Source organism: Hippocampus comes, unplaced genomic scaffold (assembly GCF_001891065.2).
Source record: "Hippocampus comes isolate QL1 unplaced genomic scaffold, H_comes_QL1_v1.1 scaffold50, whole genome shotgun sequence".
In the NCBI taxonomy this organism is placed as follows: domain Eukaryota; kingdom Metazoa; phylum Chordata; class Actinopteri; order Syngnathiformes; family Syngnathidae; genus Hippocampus; species Hippocampus comes.
Window position 1 is genome coordinate 286252 of NW_017805122.1, and position 14613 is coordinate 300864.

The 14613-nt window shown below is 42.0% G+C and overlaps 2 protein-coding genes across 4 annotated transcripts; one reads left to right on the forward strand and one right to left on the reverse strand.

The window, feature by feature from the left end:
• Positions 1–544: 544 nt before the first annotated feature.
• Positions 545–5086, forward strand: zbtb22a (zinc finger and BTB domain containing 22a). 2 transcript variants are annotated; one of them, XM_019866108.1, is made up of 4 exons: positions 545–1106; positions 1854–2075; positions 2379–3105; positions 3795–5086. In XM_019866108.1, exons 2-4 carry the CDS (start codon positions 1869–1871, stop codon positions 4847–4849), a joined length of 1989 nt encoding a protein of 662 aa, XP_019721667.1. In that variant the 5' UTR covers positions 545–1106; positions 1854–1868; the 3' UTR covers positions 4850–5086. The 2 variants fall into 2 exon arrangements, with proteins under 2 accessions (XP_019721667.1, XP_019721668.1); XM_019866109.1 differs by lacking the exon at positions 545–1106 and adding an exon at positions 1123–1331.
• Positions 5087–7589: 2503 nt separating this feature from the next.
• On the reverse strand, positions 7590–12177 carry LOC109513577 (myelin basic protein-like). 2 transcript variants are annotated; one of them, XM_019866122.1, is made up of 6 exons: positions 11956–12177; positions 11282–11377; positions 10795–10821; positions 10569–10589; positions 9284–9367; positions 7590–8599 (listed from the first exon to the last, which is right to left on the reverse strand). In XM_019866122.1, exons 1-6 carry the CDS (start codon positions 12058–12060, stop codon positions 8549–8551), a joined length of 384 nt encoding a protein of 127 aa, XP_019721681.1. In that variant the 5' UTR covers positions 12061–12177; the 3' UTR covers positions 7590–8548. The 2 variants fall into 2 exon arrangements, with proteins under 2 accessions (XP_019721681.1, XP_019721682.1); XM_019866123.1 differs by lacking the exons at positions 10569–10589; positions 11956–12177 and adding an exon at positions 9137–9157 and having other exon boundaries at positions 11282–11363.
• Positions 12178–14613: the final 2436 nt, after the last annotated feature.

A 14613-nucleotide genomic window follows, 5' to 3' on the forward strand; every position in this document is an offset into this window, starting at 1 on the left:
GGGGGGGGGGACGTCCTCTCCCACGATGGAAAACGTGGAATTTCAGATATCTAATCAGCCCTTGGACTTAAGAAAGAATTCCTGGTCGCGCTGTAGATCATCTTGAAGGCGCGCAACCGAATCCATCATCCAGCAGAGAAAACGAAAAGCCCCAACAGATGCGTCCTTGATGCGATGACAGTGCCTTATGCTGCGCCACAGCAACTCTGCCCCTCAGATGATGCTGCAGACGTACTGCGGTAAAAGACCGACGCACGCCAATGACAGCAGTTGCTTGTATGCCCTCCACTCATTCGTTTCAATCGTCTCGCTTAATTTCAAACGCCTACTACGCAAGAAATAATCTGTCGTTGTAAAACAGCGCAGCGCTTTTAAAGTCTACTGGCCCTTTAATAATCCTCTTGCTGGAGCAGGTAACCCAATGGCTCCATCTCTTGTCATTCTCTCATGTCATATGTCGGCCTGATTATTATTTTTTATTTATTATCAACAACAACAAAAAGAAAATAAACGAAACATAAATTGGAAAGGCCTACTATTTTACGTTTGCCTGTACTGTATTTCCTTCAGCATCATAACAAGAGACCCGATGTGAATTTAAAACACCCGATTTATTATTTATTCGTGACCCAAAAAAAAAAAATCACGTGATCGAAAACTATACACAGGCCTTCAATATAAGCAAAGCTGCAATTTTCAATTGCGATGCAATGTCCCTTTAAAAACTTACGAGCGGAACTCGGTGACCCAATGGCTCCATCTCCAATGTCACATATGTAAAGTATTACTTTTATCGTCACCAACATTGAAAATAACCAAAGTGTGATAATATTAAACGCCTTTTAGGTTGATTCTCATGGAAGAAAAGGGAATTAAACGTTTCCTCATGACGTTGGAGAATGTGGTGCTCTTAGCCAGCCAATGAGCATCAGTGCATCAGCGTCGTAAACAAGGACCTGCTTCGCTTTCTTCGTCATACTATTTTTATGTAACAACTTAAAAAATACACTTTACACACTATACCCGGGAATGATAAATCTACCGGGCATGACAGAAGACGCGACGTTTTCGTTATAAAAAAAGCGTCGCGCAAAGATTTCGGACAGGTAAGTGAAAATAACTGCGAACTAACTAGCGTCATAGCCACATACTAGCATTGATGCTAATTAGGGAATTTAGATTAGACGAAGCAACACGCCACGGGACGCGCTGTTATACAGCAAATAGATATGTGCTTAAACATTGATACTGTTTATTGATAACAAACAGTGTCGACTGTGCTGCGGGTGCTTTATGTAATGATGTCAGTTAGCTCAATGTGCTAGTGGCTGGTAAGTGTTTACATCTGGTATTCAAGCGTGCACATTTTCAGCTAGGATATTGTTTGTTTGCTGCGTTTTGTTCGTTTGAACACACCCAACGGTGTGTTTTTCCAATTCGAGCCTCACTTCAATACAAAATGTATTTATTGGTGACAATTGGAAGGTTCTGGACGCAATAGTTGGTCCTGACAAGGGCGTTTATTTTTTATTTTATTTTTTACTTTATTGAACGATTAATCGTGAACAATACAAAATATAGTCGTATATATGAGTCTATATATCCAAATGGACTCAAGGAAGTTAAGAAGAAAATGGCTCACGGTTATTTCATCAATATACAGTCTCTACAGTGTCCTTTGCTTCAAATGGCCTTGAGCTTCAAACTTGCGTCAACCAGCTAGCTATAAATGGCATTTTAAACACAGGAACCCCAAAATATACGTACATTTAAAGTGATTATAAACTTTGATCACCACTGAGTATGGAGAACACATGGGATTCACATATCTGACCTCATGCCTCTCTCAATAGTATCATCACGCGACGATGGATCCGAGCTCCAGCGCCTCGACTGTTCCCGCAGCTTTGACTGTGCAAGTGTGTTTCCCATCTGTGCGTGCTGCGGTCCTGGACAATCTGAATCACCAGCGAGAGGAGGGACGGCTGTGTGACCTGTCGATCCACGTGCAAGGAAAAGTGTTCAAGGCCCATCGCTGTGTGCTCGCTGCATCCTCGCCTTACTTCCATGACCAGGTGGGACTCGCAGTCTGTATTTGTGTGTTAATACAGGTTAATTTCTTAATTTTAAATAAGAGTGTTTGAATTGTAGGATATTCTCTCACAACAAACAAAGGTGTTTTAGTTTAATTTTCATGGTTTTGTCAAAGTGGGAGACACGTGTTCAAACTTCACCAAAGTACTATTTTTCTATTAGGCGGTTCTTTAGTGCCATCTTGTGGCGGCTTAGGGTGTTTTCGAAAGAGAGAAAGCTTAGAACTGTGCTTTCTTGTGTTGTTGTCGGTCATGAATCCCTTACTGTCATTTGTTTGTCCTAAGGTGTTACTGAAGAATGTGACAACAGTTTCCCTCCCGTCAGTCATGGACCCAGTGGCGTTTGAGAGCGTGCTAAGTTCCGCGTACACAGGCCAGCTGAGTATCGTTCACGATGACATCGTCAACTACGTCACCGTGGCCAGTTTCCTCCAGATGTGGCACATCGTGGACAAATGCACAGAGATCCTAAAAAGACCCCGGCCCTCGGCAGACGTAACCCCGCCGGACGCTTCGGCAGTTTACGCCGGCGGCGCATCCAGACAGCAGTCGCCGAGCAGCACCGACTGTTTGTATCTAGAGAGAGACGGGAGAAGGAAAGAGGCACATAAACCCGACGCCTTGCCTCCTTTAGCGACGTGGAGGCGCCCGCAGCAGTTTTCGAGATGGGGGAGCTCACGGCCCTCCTCGGGGCAGCACTTGGCCGACTCCCAACTGGATGCCCTCCCATACTCCGAGAGCGATTACACCTGCTGCGAAGAGACTTGCGACAGCAAAAGTGGCCATTTCGGCCACGGTAGCCCAAGTGCAGAGATATTGAAACAGAAGCTCAGGTGTCAGCCTCGAGCAGCTCTGCAGAGTGTTGACAGGCAGAGCGAAAGGAACACCGGCGGTGAGGGTGGCGACACACCGCAGAGGAAGAAGAATGAGAAACGAGAGCTGGAGGCGGATGAAGGAATTGGAGAAGAGGCAGTTGAGAAGAAAGAAGGATTTGCACCAACGGGTCATTGTGGTAAGATTAAACACACAACAGTTTTTTAAAAAAAAAAAAGACAATTTATGATACTAGCGTAAAGCATGTTTAAGTGTGGAAATTTGTATCATGTTTTGTCTCGCAGGCAGCAGCTTAACTTGTCAATCAGACTGAACGGAAAAGGGTTAAAAGACAAACCGTCACTCCATTCCAATATTATTTAACTTGACAAAGAGAAAAAAAAATTTTTTTTTTTTTGGGGGGGATGTTTGAATGTCATTATCTGTTGTTATAGTAACAAAACAAACAAAACAATAAAATTGGCACCAAAATTGACTGCTTAAAAAAAAAAAGCTACTATGAACCCTAATTTTAAGCACAAATACAAATGTGTGCTCAGGAAAATACGAAGCGCATTATTTTTTTTTCTCCTATTATCCATAAAGTTAAAAAAAACAATTTTATATAGTTAGCATGAGGTGGTGTTAGTGGTTAGCACGTCTCACAGTCAGGACATCTGGATTCGATTCTCTGTTGGAACATCTCTGTGTGGAGTTTGCGTGGGTTTTTTTTTTTTTTTTGCACTGGGTTTCCTCACGTATCCTAAAAATAGGCAAGTTCAGCGAAAAGGCATTTTATATGAAATCTATTAGTGTAATATAAATTAAGTCTATATTCACAGCATGGTCATTTAAAGAATTTCAAACCGTGGTTCTTCATTTCTCTAGGAGACTTACAGCCCATGTTAGTCGAGAGCGAAGAGTCAAGACGAGCCACGGCGAAGTTGAGTTTGGTGGCGGTACGAGCTAAATCGCAGATGTTGCCCAGCGTGCCGCCTTGCCATAAAGCCGAAAGCCCTTTAGGAGAACCCTGTGCCGTTTTAGCCCGAGTGCAGTGGCAAGCAGGTCCCTGGTCTCAACAAGAGTCCAGACCACAAGATGGGGAGGTGGTCGCTAAAGCTGAGGAGGGCTTGCCATGTCTCACAGAGGGCAAATTTCACTCTGGGACATATGATGAGATTGAAGATGGGACGGGTCAGGTTTCTCAGAGACCCCTGGTGCCCGCGTCGCCCGATTTCACCTTGGCTGCCTCGGAGGGGAGCTGGCCCTCCACCAGCATGGTGCAGAGCGGCTCCTCCTTAACCCTCTCCTCCAGTCGCCATTTGCCGCCCTCTTCCGCCAGTCTGCCGCCGCCACCCTCGTCGCCCCCAACGCCGTCGTCGTCGTCATCCTCGGTGGCCATGGCCAGCGCCCCGTACTCGGGCAAAGTCCACTTCTGTCACTGCGGCAAAGCCTTCACGCTGAAGAGCATGCGCGACCGCCACGTGAAGATGCAACATCTCAACCTGCGGCCTTTCGGCTGCCCCGTTTGCAACAAGTCCTTCAAGATGAAACATCATCTCACCAAGCATCTGAAGACCCACGGGGGGCTGCGGCCTTACGAGTGCGGCGTGTGCGGGAAGAAGGTCATCTGGAGAGACAGCTTCCTGAGGCACCAAGCCAGATGCGAAAGGATCGCTTCCTCCGATAACAACGCGGGCTCGGCTCGGGCCGACATGGACGATGGCTACGGTTACTCGTTTGATGGCGGGGACGCCTTTCTCTCCATGGGAGGACAAGTGAAAGTGGAGGAAGTGGATTTCAACGGAGACATGGAGGATGGGATGAGCGGTTTGCTGGGAAGTGTGTCCGGGATTGTGGAAGAACTAAGAACTCAACATTTAGACACTGGTGGTCATGCATACAAAGAGGAGGCGGGAGAGAACTTTGAGGAAACAAAGTAGTTTGAAACCATCCACGCGAGTCTCGAATCTAGAAGTGTCATTCCATGTAAAATCGAAACTAAGGATTTTCCCTTCGACGCGAAGCTTTTCACTTCATTTTGAGATGTGGTTGCAAGTGAAAGTGACCATCCATACCTTTGAAACTGCAGTTGTGCCGCAATTTATGATTGACCAGACCTATGAGTTTTTCAAGATATAAATATTTTTTTGTCTTGAGTTACATGCAAAATTTATCTTCAATGCTCTGAGGCTTGATATCATCCATCCATGCATTTTCTGATCTGCTTATTCTCACAAGGGCCACGGGGGCAAGCATCTTTAATTCGCAAAAAAAAAAAAAAAGTGTGTGTGTGTGTGTGTGTGTGTGTGTGTGTGTGTGTGTGTGTGTGGAATCTATGTTTTTTGCCTGTCACAAGTACTCCAAAGTTTAAAGAAAATCTGAGAGGCGAAAGGAGAATTCTATGTTGATTTTTACACGGAATGACCCATTAGCAGCTCTTTTGGAGCGGCTTATGAACATTTTGATGTCTTACATTTTGGGGAAAGATACTTGGGATTGATGCGCTTAGGTACATTTGTGACAAGCGCTGTTGTTCCTGTTACAATTCGTCATTTCTTTTAAGCCTATATTTGCACACACATTATTTGCCTTCCACTTGCATCGGAACATGAAAAATAGACAAATCGAATACAACACAAATATGTTTTTATTGTATACTGTTTTGCACAATGTGAAGGAAAAACGTTGTATAGTTATTTTTTTTTTAGTACTAAATGAAAATGGCGATTGCTAACCATTATTTATGTGACTGAAACAGTCATCCTTTTTTAATGTTCACTCACTGGATACTTTATGAGGTACATCTTCCGAGTATGGATAGTGGTATCAAATACACTACTAAAAGAGCACTATCGAAAAAAATCTGGTTGTCTTGTACCTGACCTTTCTTTGCCAAGTAAGGCAATCAGACAGTTTTTGAGTTTATGTTTTGGACTGTCATTAAATTGTGAATAATGTTGTGGGATTATGTGTTCGAGAATGCTCATTATCTTGACAGTGTCCTTTTATGTTCAGTGTCTAATTATCCTTTACTGTGCCTTTGCATTAAAATTGTCAGCTTAATGCAGCGGTGTGAAGTAACGAAGTAAAAATACTTATGCAGAAATTTGGGGTATTTATAATTTCGTGGCGTTGTTATTTTAAAGCCTACTTTGTACTTCTACTCCTCACATTTTTACGCAAAAATGTGTACTTCTGCTTTCTACTCCTTACACGCAGACACAAAGTCTCGTTCAAAAAAAAATCGTTTTCGATTGTGTTCATTTCAATTTATGGATTTTCAAAAAACAATCAGGCTAAATCGCGCGAAGATCGCACCTGTCTCAAATTAACGAACCATTGACAACTTGCCGCACTCGAATTCGTGCAGACGCACGGCTTCTGTCCGTGTTCCAACCGAGTCAGCGGCAGTGAGGAGCTTCCCAGCCAGAAATGTGAGAAAAGTTAAGTTCGTTATAAAAGAACTCATTTCGAATGCGCTGCAAACCTTACGAACCGAACCGAAGGGCCACCGGCTAATGGCTAACCAGCTAACTCGCCGTCGAACGTAAAAAGCAAATTGAGGTAAGATGAAAGTTTATTATCAAGCGGTGTTTACGGTGTGACACTTCATTAAACTTCAAACAAAAATATGAGTTTTATTGATAAATGTATTATACCCAGTAATATACAAGCGTCAGCTAATCGTAAATATAAAATTTGCTTTGGCTAGCTACTTAGGAAGACATGCTATGGTTTGCTGGCAAGCAACAAGCTGTGTTTCAATATCGCAAACTCTTTGGATGGTTCTGTGTGTGAGATATTTGAAATTCGACTTTCGCCAAATCTGATTTTAGAGATATCTATTGTTGTTTAAAATTCTGTTATTGCTCTATGTAATATTTGAAAGTAACACTAATTATTTCTGGCCAGTTTTGTCATCTTACACCAGCGACCCTCACTCATTCCTGCAGCGAAGTTTGGATGGAAACTGTCGGACCAGTGCAGGTTAGTCATGACACGCTATTGAAGTTGGACTTTTTGGACCATTGCAAAACTGAAGTACCTGTAGTCAATGTATTAATGGAATGACTAAAGAAAGTGAAACAAAAATTCTCTTGAGATCTTAAAATTACAAGTAAATGAAGTAAATCATTTTCACTGATGTTTTTTCAATGTACGATGTAATGTTTTGATGAGAAAAATACTGTCACACTTATTATTCTTTATAAAAACAAGAGTAATGATTGAATAAATTCTATAGAATGTAATTTTTTTTTTTTAAATTCAATGGACATTATTTTGCTTCTACTGGTGTTTGTGCTTTAGCCATCTGGGAGCAGTATACTGTAATATTGTAGTTGGAGCCGTTCTCAGGGCATTAACCCTGTAATGCCTGACCCATCAAGGAATAGCCAGAAAAATCTGATTTTTGGGAACTGAGATGTTCATTATTTGTTTTCATGTTACTGAACCATTTGTGTTCAAATATCTTTTGTTTAAAGGGTTACAAAGTCGCAACGACGATGCTGTTCGTCAGCCTGTCTATGGAGTTTTCCATTATGTGTTAGCATGAAGCTAGCAGACATTGACGTAAAGTTTTGATTTTATTAAGGGAGTTGAGTTCATTACCATCCTGCAGCACTTGCATCACATTTAAATGTAATGCTAAAAACAATGTAAAAAAACGACAGACAATTGTTAGACTCAAGGACTTTTAATATAATAATGCAATTTAATGAACATAGCAAAGAGTAAACTAAATTAGTGTTTATATTTCTGTTAGGCTGCAGTTTAAGCCTTCATAAATATGACAAAATCAACAAGTGTTAATTTCTAATAAAAACACCAAAACACCCTTTGGCATTGACTCATTAAAATAAGCACACATCTGGAAGTGACAACAATATTCACAAGGAAGACTAAATAAAAAAATGACACATCCTTTCTAAAACCATTAACATTTTTTTTAATTCCCCTAAAACCTTTGAGCCACTTGCAAACTGACCATCGGATCAACAAACCTTTCTATTTTTCCCCCCGCAAACCACACAAAACGTTACGTCTTCAAATGTAATAAATAGCATGCATACCACCAACTCACTTGTGGGGCTTTGATTAGTGGGCAACAGTGCAATGAAAAAGGGCATGTTCACCAGATCGATTCATTTCTGACTGTCCTGTACATGATTAATCATTGAGGTGTAGCAGTTACAATTCTGTGTACGTTTCAAGAACATTTTAACAAGCACACCCTTTGAGTGTGTGTGTGTTTTTTTTTAATAGAACACGGTGAGGCACACAAAGGATCGCTCATACCGAAAAAAAAAAACAGACAACACAAGACGGATGTAGAAAAACTTGTACAAACATTAGCACCATCAGACTATGATAATCAACAGGGAGATTTTTTTTTTTTTTTACAGTGAGATATATACGGTATATACGCTCTTCAAAGCTTAACAAGACTTTTTAAAGACTTGGAAAGCTAAATAAGCACTTGGACGAGACCGTCTCCATCTGTGGAGAGTGGGTACAGAAATCCAGTGTTAGGGTGTTAACACACAATGGTTGTGAGTCTGCCGCAACCCGATTTATGTTGCTCCCCCTCATGCCGCACCATCTGCTTTGACTTCCTGCTTTGGGTCTCAGAGAAGACCTCAGAAGATGGTGCTCCAGCGTTTAGGGGGTGGGCGGGACTTGGTATCTCCCTGAGGACGACAAAGGCGTAAAACTGACTTTCTGTCCACGACGATTGGTTGCTAAGAACCCACGAGGTGTGATTTAAAGACCCTGTGAAGTCAATTCAGAGATTATCCTCATGTGAAGAGAATTGGTAGTAGCCATAAGAAAGATGCTACAAAATACAATCCTTTTTTTTTTTCAGTGGGGCATGGTTTGATGCATTTAATGGATATGCCCTCTACATTTTTATTTATTATTTTTTAATCATTCAAATTTGACGGCCTTGTTCACACGCTTCTCTGTGGTGTGTCACTTTCACTTGACAGGGACTTTAAATTTCCAGTCAGAGTTGCGGGGACCCATGAAATTGAGATGTGATTGTCAAAATTGTTCACATTTAGTGGGATTCATCCAAATGGAGCAAAAAAAAAACAAAAAAAAAATGGGTGCCGTTAAGCATTAAATTGATGAATGTGTAAAAAAAAAAAAAGTTGATGATGATGATATGATACTGTGACTCGCCAGCCTAAATGAGGGTTCATATTTAGCAATCTGCTACTCACTGGTTTCGGATGAGAGCGTCACTGGTGTCAACACAGATTGGAAAGCTTTCATGAGATGGTTCACTTTTAAAGAGATCACTATTGAGTGCAGAAGGGCGTCGAAAAGGGTGGATTGTCAAGGGGGAGGGGGGGTGGAATGTTGCTCACCAGGTTGAAGAGTCTGGACAGTGTGCTTTGCTCCCTGCGTCGTCTGACTGGTGACTTTGTGCTCTCTGCACGTGGTGACGAAGCCTAGAAAAACATGCCGCGTAAGCTCACCGAAAACCATCTTTCACCTAATTCCGATACACAAATATTTAAAAAAAAAAAAAAAAATCATTTTGGTTTATAGCTATAGTTGGGCCGGGGGTGAATAAGTCGATCGGCAACAGGATGCTGAAATTGTCGACATGAATCTCTTGTCTAAGATAGGGTGAAAAATCCCAAGTGAACCTTCAGGAATTCACTGTCGGGAAGTAAAACCGCAAGATAGAGTGATGGTGACACCAAACTAAAATAGACGCGTTGATATGACTGATCAATATTTCATGACAACAAAAATAATTATTCCATTGAATGCCCGGATCTCAAATGTTCCTAAAAGTGAGCAGTGAATTGCAGTAACAGCAACCTACAAGGAGAAAGAGACTGAATGACAAGTGGAGGGTGTCTTTTGTGTGATGGGACCAAAGCGAAGGGAGGGGGGAGAGTCGGTCAGTGTCACATCACAAGTACAAGACGGCATCTGAAACGTGAGAAGATACAAATAGGATACAGATGGAATGTCGGGTCCTCTTGACGTGAGAGAGAGAGTTGTGAAATTATACCGATGACAAGTCAACCAGTCGACCCTACAAGAAAATGTTTTACCGGTTGTGGCTCGTTAAGAGTCGAGTGGTTTTATATAGTCACCAAGAAGCTGAGTGTTGCTCTGGGTTGGAAGCAAACAAGGGGAAATTGCAATTGCAATTGGAACAGAACCATGAATAAGACAACATTTTGTAAGTTTTCACTTGTGGCTGAGTCAAAAAAAAAATGTACCGTACTGTGTGCTGGGAATTTAGATTTAAAAAATCTGAACTATGGGGAACACTCAAAATCATGAAAACTAACTCACTAACCAGCCAGACCAATATTCCATCCAATCGAATTCTAAGTTCATTTCGTGTTTTTTTTTGGGGGGGGGGGTCTGTGTAGAATCTAAAACACAGCAACCAATGCTTAAGTTCAATTTTATACCGCAATATTTTAATTCTATTCTGTCCGAGATCTGATCAAGTTTAAAAAAAAATCAATGTCGGCCGAGTGAGGAAAGCAGTTACGTGGCCAAAAGTGCTTTGATGTTAGCAACTTGTGTGCAAACCAAACATGCATTTTAAACATTGCACTCACACGCATGCACGCAAAAAAAAAAAAAAGTTAATTTCAAAAAAGTGACTTTATGTTGACATACCAAGCCAAAGACTTCCCTCCACTGCAAAAAGAAAACAGTATTATGAAGGGAGATGGCACTTTGCGATGACAGTAATGAGGCTCCCATTCACGAGGATTAGTTTCAAAACAAAGCATGATGGAGTTCCTTTGACGGCACATCCCCATTTGGTGTCCTGGAAAGGTAAAGCTAACAAAATACTAGAAATCAGTGTTGATCAATTAAACACAACAAATACTTCACTTACCTTGGATTTCGGACGAGGCGAGGAAACCTGAGGAGAAGAAGAGACCAGAAAGAACAGAGTAACTCATTGCCACTTCAGCAATAAAATATTTGGAGGAGACGAAACTCCACTTTTGCATTAATCCAATATGATTCTCAGTTAGAGCAGCATAGATGTTTTGAATTGGCATTATTTCATATGGAGACATCTAAAATGTTCAATATGGTGTTCCACAGGGTAGCCTTGTTTGCACACTAAAGTTTATTTTACAGTACAAGCTCAGACTCTGAAATAGCATAAATAACTAAATACATGCATTATTGGCAAATTATTTTACGTTTAGGCCGTGGCCAACTGCACTGGTTGCAGCAGCCACGTCATTTTTCTTAGAAGTTAAATAATAATAATAATATCACAGGCTAACACAGTTGACACCGTGGCAATTGCACTCTGTTTATAGATATATATGTTGTGTGCGTATATTTTAGTCCTTAAATAAGAAACATACAATGTTGCGGAAGAACTGGACCACAGCATTTTCATTGGTCCTGCGGCGGGCAGAGGACTGCTGGGGTGATGCGGCCAGGTGACCCCGGAATGACCCCTATGAAGGACAACAATTAAAATGTGATCATGAGCAATCGTGTTTATTCAGAACAGATAGCATTCCAGACATAACATAACATGACACTATGGGCGAAAACTACATTTGGCAATACAGTAAAATGCATATTTGGCTAATTTAATGAGATTTCATGCACGAAGAGTATCAGAATTTGGCCCCTTTTTGGTGTGTGTGTGTGTGTGTGTGTGTGTGTGTGTGTGTGTGTGTGTGTGTGTGTGTGTGGCTTTGTGAAACTGTTGCATCTTTTTTTTTTAAGCAGCAGAGGACAAAATATTTGAAACATCGCCCAGCATGAGGCAATTCCAATCAGAATAACAATTCTTCTTATTAGGTGGATTGTAGCTGCTGAAAGCACAACACATGGCGTGCATTGAGTGACTACGGTAATTTAAATCAATTAGAACGTCTTAATGTTTGAAATGATGCGTCAGTATAAAATGATAAATATGTATATATATTTTTTAAAGCAGTAAAGTCAACCTCCGTTCAAATCAGTTTAAATGGTAATGGGGGGGAGAAAAAAAAAAGACCACCCTTTTAAATGCATTGTTGCCCACCTTGCTCCTTTTCTTTTTGTCCCCTCCAAAGATCTTGCTAATAGAATCCATGAGTCCTGGGTTCTTTTTCTTCTTGCCAAGCCCTGAGGTGCTCGCCGTAGCCATGCAAGTTGCGCTTGCCCGGGGTGGGGTTCTTCCTCTTCCAACCTCTCGGTAGCCTTCTAAGCTCCAAAGACGATGGTGACACTGCTTGTTTGTTTGCTTCCCCTCTGATGCTCTTGAAGGTGTCGCCCAAGCAGGCCAGTTGCACCATGGGACAGTGGACATTGGGGAGGGTGAGGTCCATCTCTGGCGTGCTTCCAAGCATTCTTTGGAGCAACAGTGGCTGTGTCAGTCGCTGCCGCCCTTCGTAATGGGTCGGGCCATTGTTCCTTTTCCCATCTGCCTTCGGCGCTCTTCGGGGTCAACAATCCAGATCCAATGGCCCTCAGTGGTCTTATTGGTAAACTGGAATGTTTTTGAATTAAAGGCTCATGCAACCCAGCCGTTCATCAATTTTCGACATTGATTGTATCAAGTAGGGTCACGGGTGAGCTGCAGCCAACCTCAGCTGACTTTGATTGACAGGCGTACAACCTCAGAACTGCGATGCAGGTGGGGGCAACCAAGGGGTTGTAAAAAGCTCATCAATGACATGCATATCATGTGCGAGTGTGTTTATATTAGTTTTTAAAGCAGCATAGGTATTTTTTTTTCTCTAAATCTCAAGCTGTTTGTTGTGGTGCTATTGGTTTGCAAGTGTTCGGGCTGCAGCAGCTGGCAGACAAAGCCCGGTCTGTTGTGGGGGTCAGTCGGCCCGGAATTACACCCAGGCAGCATCGGAATATTAATATTTCAGAACAGATGACTTTTTGTTTTGGAGTATGCCTTCATTTGCTAAGTTGGAAAACATCTTTTTGAGTTAAGACGCACAAATGCCATGTCAGGCAAATATTACACTTGCGCATCTAAAGCAGGGTTGGGCAAACGATTGGTCGGTAGGGTATATATTTTTATTTTTTATTTATTTACTTGTGCTTGTTAAAAAAATCCATGGCAAAAGGACGTGGGGGGGGTGAGGGTCAATGCAAATATTAACTATTGATGAGGAGGGGGGGAAAATAATCACTATCGTTACGCCCTGAACTGTAAGAAACTGTCTTTTAGCAGCACTTATGGTAATTAAATCACTCTCAGAAATAAACATCAGATGTTAGCACCCCACAGAGATACACTTCAAATAGATTGCTGCTGAGTTCCAGTGCAAATGGGGTCAGCCATGTTTGTTCACTCCTATCCCACAGTACACAGTTGTCCTTGTCTCTGTCCCACTGGCCCTCACAGAGGCAGGAATGCCCCGAGTGGGTTGACCACATACTGCTCGTGTCCGCGTACATACAACAGAGACTCGGATTTGTTCCCGGGGCAGGAAGGTGGAGGAGGAGGAGCTTCGGGATGGGGGTGTCAGGGTGGGGAGAAACAATGGTACCAATGCAAGAGAGCTGTGGGACAGACACACGGCAGATATCTTAGAATCCCTGCAGGAATGTGGATCTCCACCGAGACACCCCACGCGGGCAGGCAGCTGAATATCTGACGCTGGGGAGGGAGAAAAGAATTCCTTCTTGTTCCTACAGGATGAGAACTCATGGGATGCTTCGGTGTCTTTTTTTTTAAATAATTATTAGTGGAATAGTTAGACAGCCTAAATAGAGAGGCTTTCTAATAGCCTCTGTTTGGCAGCGTTAGTGCATCAACTCATGTATACAGACAAAACACCCTGATGCATGTATTCTTTATCCTCTCCAAATGACTGATTTCACTGACAGGATTTGTGAAACTCTTGTCTCATGAGTGTATTATACTGCTCCTGGTGGCCATGTCACACACACCAAAAGGATCTGAAATGAATGAGTTCACTTAGTTTTGTTTTTACTATATATATGTGTTGTTTTTTTATAAACATTTTTTGTGGGCGGGGCAGTGCTGGAATGAATGCATTTATGTCATTTCCTTTCAGTGCATGTTTCGTGGCATCTTGGTGCCGAGTTACTATGGTGAAGTAAGTTGTGGAGTTTTTGGGGGGGTATTTTAGACCAAATGAGTGTTTTGCTTTCATCTTGTCGCTACCTACAGACAGTTACATTTTTTTGGGGGGGGGGGCAATTGTATTTTCAGGAATCAGAGCCGATTTATGTTCAGGTATTGTGAAAATGTTTTTTAATAGCTGTAAAAAAGTGAAGTCAAATTGTTGTTTTGGTCCTGATTTTACACCTAAATGAAGTCGACAAACCCGTTCAGCAAGAAATATGAAGTAGACACAAGAAATATGAAGTAGACACACTTTATTGGCTTCAGTAGGCCACAAAAATTCATGCGGTGGGCTGTAACTGTGCCCTATATAAATGTACTTGAACCCTGTGAGCGCTCTCTGCTAAGCGCTCATGGAATCACTGACTTTTGGAGCAGAGATCCAAAACACCAGTGGCGAAATCTCCAAGCAGTTAAAGACATGGAGTCTTTATTCATAAAGATGAAAAGAAAGTGGGCATTGTGGTGCCAGAAGGCATTGTTTCATTCAAGGGAGGAAGCATGGAGATGGTGACATCAGCTACTGGGCATCATTGCCATGCTGTCATCTGTACAAGCTCTACAGGCTGGATGGGTTCAGAAGAGGTC